The 4424-nt window shown below is 43.6% G+C and overlaps 1 protein-coding gene across 1 annotated transcript in view; it reads right to left on the bottom strand.

Moving 5' to 3' along the window:
- myt1b (myelin transcription factor 1b) overlaps positions 1-3889 on the bottom strand; it is a 67813-nt gene extending 63924 nt beyond the window's left edge. The window contains exons 1-3 of the mRNA XM_030363994.1: positions 3861-3889; positions 3242-3334; positions 1819-1881 (exon numbers count right to left, since the gene is read on the bottom strand). Coding sequence (XP_030219854.1) covers positions 1819-1881; positions 3242-3334; positions 3861-3889 — 185 coding nt within the window. The remainder of the gene's footprint in view (positions 1-1818; positions 1882-3241; positions 3335-3860) is intronic.
- Positions 3890-4424: the final 535 nt, after the last annotated feature.

Genomic DNA, 4424 nt, shown 5'->3' with positions numbered 1-4424 from the left:
GGGCTGATGGGCAAACATTTAAGTCAATATGTTTATCATGTACTTCAGTGGTGCAACTTAAATGGTTTGGAGAAAGATCAACAACCATGAATAGACAACGGAAGATAAAAATGGCTAGTCAAGCTAGTATTACAATATTTCTTACATTTTCAATTTGATACTTAATAATATAATATAATATACAACAAGCAAATCTCCCAAAAACATGGTATTAAAATATATTTACCAGAATGCATGGATGGATCACGCAGCCTACAGCATGAGCTGTGGGAAATATGAGCAGTCATGAAATTTCCCAGTTCTTGCGTTGACAGATCTTAGTTTGACCGATATCAACAGCAGATGCACTGTCAGTGAGGCAGAACTGAGATGAGACATCTCACCCCCACCAAGAGTGTTGCACCAAACACAGGCAGCCCAAAGGCAAACAGTAGAATGGAAGCCATGAAACCAGCTGCCACATGCAAACCTAATGACTCTGACAACTAGAAGAACCAGATCCATCCACCCCTCCAACCACGAGGATTTCCAGGCACATATGACACCAAGAAAATACTGGAAATGGATCGTGTTAAACAGTAAGGGTTTGTGTTTGCGATAAGTTCTGTTTACATTACCATGTGTTGTAGTCAGAAGAGGAAGTCCGTCTTTTAGAGTAACACAGAGCCTTAAGCATTAGGTAGCAGTAGGGGGTGGGGCTGGAGGTGGTAGGTGGAGGAGGTGGTAGGTGGAGGAGGTGGTAGGGGACAGGGAGAAGGGGTGACAGGGTGGAGGGTTGACAGGGTGACAGGGTGAAGGGGTGACAGGGTGACGGGTTGAAGGGGTGACAGGGTGAAGGGGTGACAGGGTGAAGGGGTGACAGGGTGAAGGGGTGAGGGGTGACAGGGTGAAGGGGTGACAGGGTGAAGGGGTGACAGGGTGAAGGGATGAAGGGTGACAGGGTGAAGGGGTGACAGGGTGAAGGGGTGACAGGGTGAAGGGGTGAGGGGTGACAGGGTGAAGGGGTGACAGGGTGAAGGGATGAAGGGTGACAGGGTGAAGGGGTGACAGGGTGAAGGGATGAAGGGTGACGGGGTGAAGGGTTGACAGGGTGAAGGGGTGACAGGGTGACAGGGTGACAGGGTGAAGGGGTGAAGGGTGACAGGGTGAAGGGGTGACAGGGTGAAGGGGTGACAGGGTGAAGGGGTGACAGGGTGACAGGGTGACGGGTTGAGGGGTGACAGGGTGAAGGGGTGAAGGGTGACAGGGTGACAGGGTGAAGGGGTGACAGGGTGACAGGGTGAAGGGGTGAAGGGTGACAGGGTGACAGGGTGAAGGGGTGACAGGGTGAAGGGTGACAGGGTGACAGGGTGACGGGGTGTCAGGGTGACGGGGTGTCAGGGTGACGGTGTCCTATCTCTCCATATACGGAGAGATGTCCCACAATAACTGCAGCTGGCCTATGTTGTTGATATCACAAACCGAGTACTCTATGGTAAAAATAAGCCATGTTTTTAAAAATGAAAAAGAAATGAAAGAATAAGACATCTCATGTGGAAAGGTATCACATTTCAGTAGTCCTCAAGGATGAGGCTGAGAGAGTGTGAGGGGAGGAGGAGGAGGAGGAGGAGGAGGAGGAGGAGGAGGAGGAGGAGGAAGAGGAGGAGGGGTTAACTCACATGGGAGAACATGGGTGATGTTGCCTTTTAATTCATGCTCCACATCCAAACCCCTCACTTCAGACAAACAGGAGCACCAAGACCTCGGTCATCTCTCATCCGTTTGTTTAGTCAGTAGTATGGAGTTAGCTTGTTGAAACGTGATTCACATTCACATCACATCTCTAGGGGGCTCCTGCTGTACAGAGAGGCCTCCTGTAGGTTGGCCTGGCTGAGAGATGTCCTTAAAAGAACACAAGGTTGCACAAGTATTAAACACCATTCAATACTGATGTTTGGTAGAGTATTACAGTTTTTCTCGAATGTATAAACACAAAAAATGGAACGATGCACACAATTCTGAAAACTTGAAGCTCATGTATCAACAAGACTCCAGACTGCTAAACTCTAAGCACAAATCCTTTTTTTTACCACATTTTTGCTCAACTCTAAACACAAATCTCATCATTTAGCACACTTGGTTCACCTGGATCACACTGGCCTTCAAAACGCAAAAACTAATTGACAATAAGTCTAACTCACTTCTCACCAGTTCAAACTCAACTGGCTATACACTTCAATCATGTGTCAGAGCATAAAAGAGGACTCGGTGAGCTCTACTGTGTTGTAGATATAGTCCTTTGGCCTGATCAGGATTGGAGGTGGGATACATACTGATTTACATGTAGATCTGTTTCACCGCATTTATAATCTTTTTTTTATTTTTTGTTGGCCTACGAAAAGCTTTTTGTCCAGTCAGTTCATCTGAACATTTTACTGTATTAAAGTAAAAAAATCTATATTTGCTTTGTTACCTTTTTGTGCTTGTACTTGCACTGATTTCATCATTACATCCCCCGAAAGACAGTCTAAACATTTTCTTATTGTAGTGTTTGTCATTTTACTTATCAGTGCAATTACTGTGTAATTTACCAAAATAGGTAACTTTGGTGTATTGTCAGAACAATGTTGCAGCATCAACTATAGGTGTACAGTATGACTCTGGGAAGCTGGGATTGTGAGTTTAGCCCCTTGGAGCTCATTGGATAGACAAATATGCATTGTATCCTATTCTGATACAATTGTGTCGATGCAATATTTATATGATATATTCATACTATTGTATTACAATATCGCAACAGTATTTATACTATATGTACCACCTTATTGCAACTTTAAAAAAGAAAGCTATTTCTAAACAATTTTATAAATTGGAATATGTAACATAAAGCCTAATAAAGCCAAAACATATGTAAACAGTATTTTGATGGAAGTGTTTTGAATTGGTCAAACCAGTGTTTAATGGATGCTCTCTAAGAGATATTCATTTGATAGCTGTGTTTACTGTTTTGGGGAAAAAATCAATTATAAGAAGAGTAATTGATTTCAAAACTCTTCTCAGGTTTGAGTTTTGAGTTTTGAGAAATTAAGATTGTTACAGAAAACGTGTTTAAACGATTGAGAACAACTGTAAACACCATTCCCTATTGATGGCAGAATGTGTTTCACAATGTAACACATCCATATTTCTCTATGGAGAGCCATGCAACCCTCCCAGGTTTAGGTAAAGACCAGCAGGAGGGTGTTAGACCCTTGACACCAACTTCCCAAGGCCCCTGAGCCCTGTGAACTTCCAGCCCTGGGGCCTGGACTTCAACAGCCACCGCATTATTACCAGGCATCGGCCCATCAAATATCTGGACACATCAGGTATAAGAGCAGAGCAGAGAAGAGAAGAGAATATACTATAATAAAAGAGAATAGAAGAGAAGAGAAGAGAAGAGAATAAAATACAAAAGGATAAAAGAGAAGAGAATAGAATAGAAGAGTAAAATACAGAAGAGAACAGTGATTTTAACAATGGAAAAGCTATATATATATACATGTGTATGCATACCCAGTTTCTAAACACACACACACACACACACACACAAATATATTATAATGTCCATCCATGTTAATATTTATGAAAACACAAACACACAAATATTCCAAACCCATCCCAACCAAAGGACACACATACACGCACATAGGCTTACACACACACACACACACACACACACACACACACACACACACACACACACACACACACACACACACACACACACACACACACACACACACACACACACACACACACACACACACACACACACACTTTTCCCTCTTTGTAGGGCTTTACTATTCAGGGTATTTTAAAGCCCATCTCAATCTCCACACCTCTCCCACTGGCACTCATTGATTTCCATGCTGTTGGATGGAGCGACGGGCCCTGTATCAGCCAATGACAACATAGGTCTCCATGTGAAGGACGCGTTATGGCCAAGATTATCTCCCCATGAGATACACACACACAAACGCACACACACATCTCGAAATATACAATTCCTATATATATTTACGCACTCCCGTATTCATACCACACCTATTCATGAAAACTGGCGTCCAATCACACACACAATGCGTGTGTGTGTGTGCTCACAGATTTATGCAGGTGTTCAAACACAATCATATGTAGAAAAATATTCCATTGTGCAAACTCCATGTGTGAACAAACACACGCACACACGCACAAGCACACATCCACTGATAAACAAAGTAACACAATGTGGAACACATACGCTCCTACAAACAGGTTATGGCTTGTCGTGTGCTTTCCAATAAGTGTGGGTTATTTTATCGCCTCTTTTCATCCTCTCCCCTCCCATTCCGCTCGGTGATGGGCGGGGGGGGGGGGGATATGTGCACCCTACTTTGTTGCCATGGATACCACAAACACCCCAC

The sequence above is a fragment of the Gadus morhua genome, chromosome 1 (assembly GCF_902167405.1).
Source record: "Gadus morhua chromosome 1, gadMor3.0, whole genome shotgun sequence".
Taxonomy (NCBI): domain Eukaryota; kingdom Metazoa; phylum Chordata; class Actinopteri; order Gadiformes; family Gadidae; genus Gadus; species Gadus morhua.
This window is presented reverse-complemented; position numbering and strand designations above follow the sequence as displayed.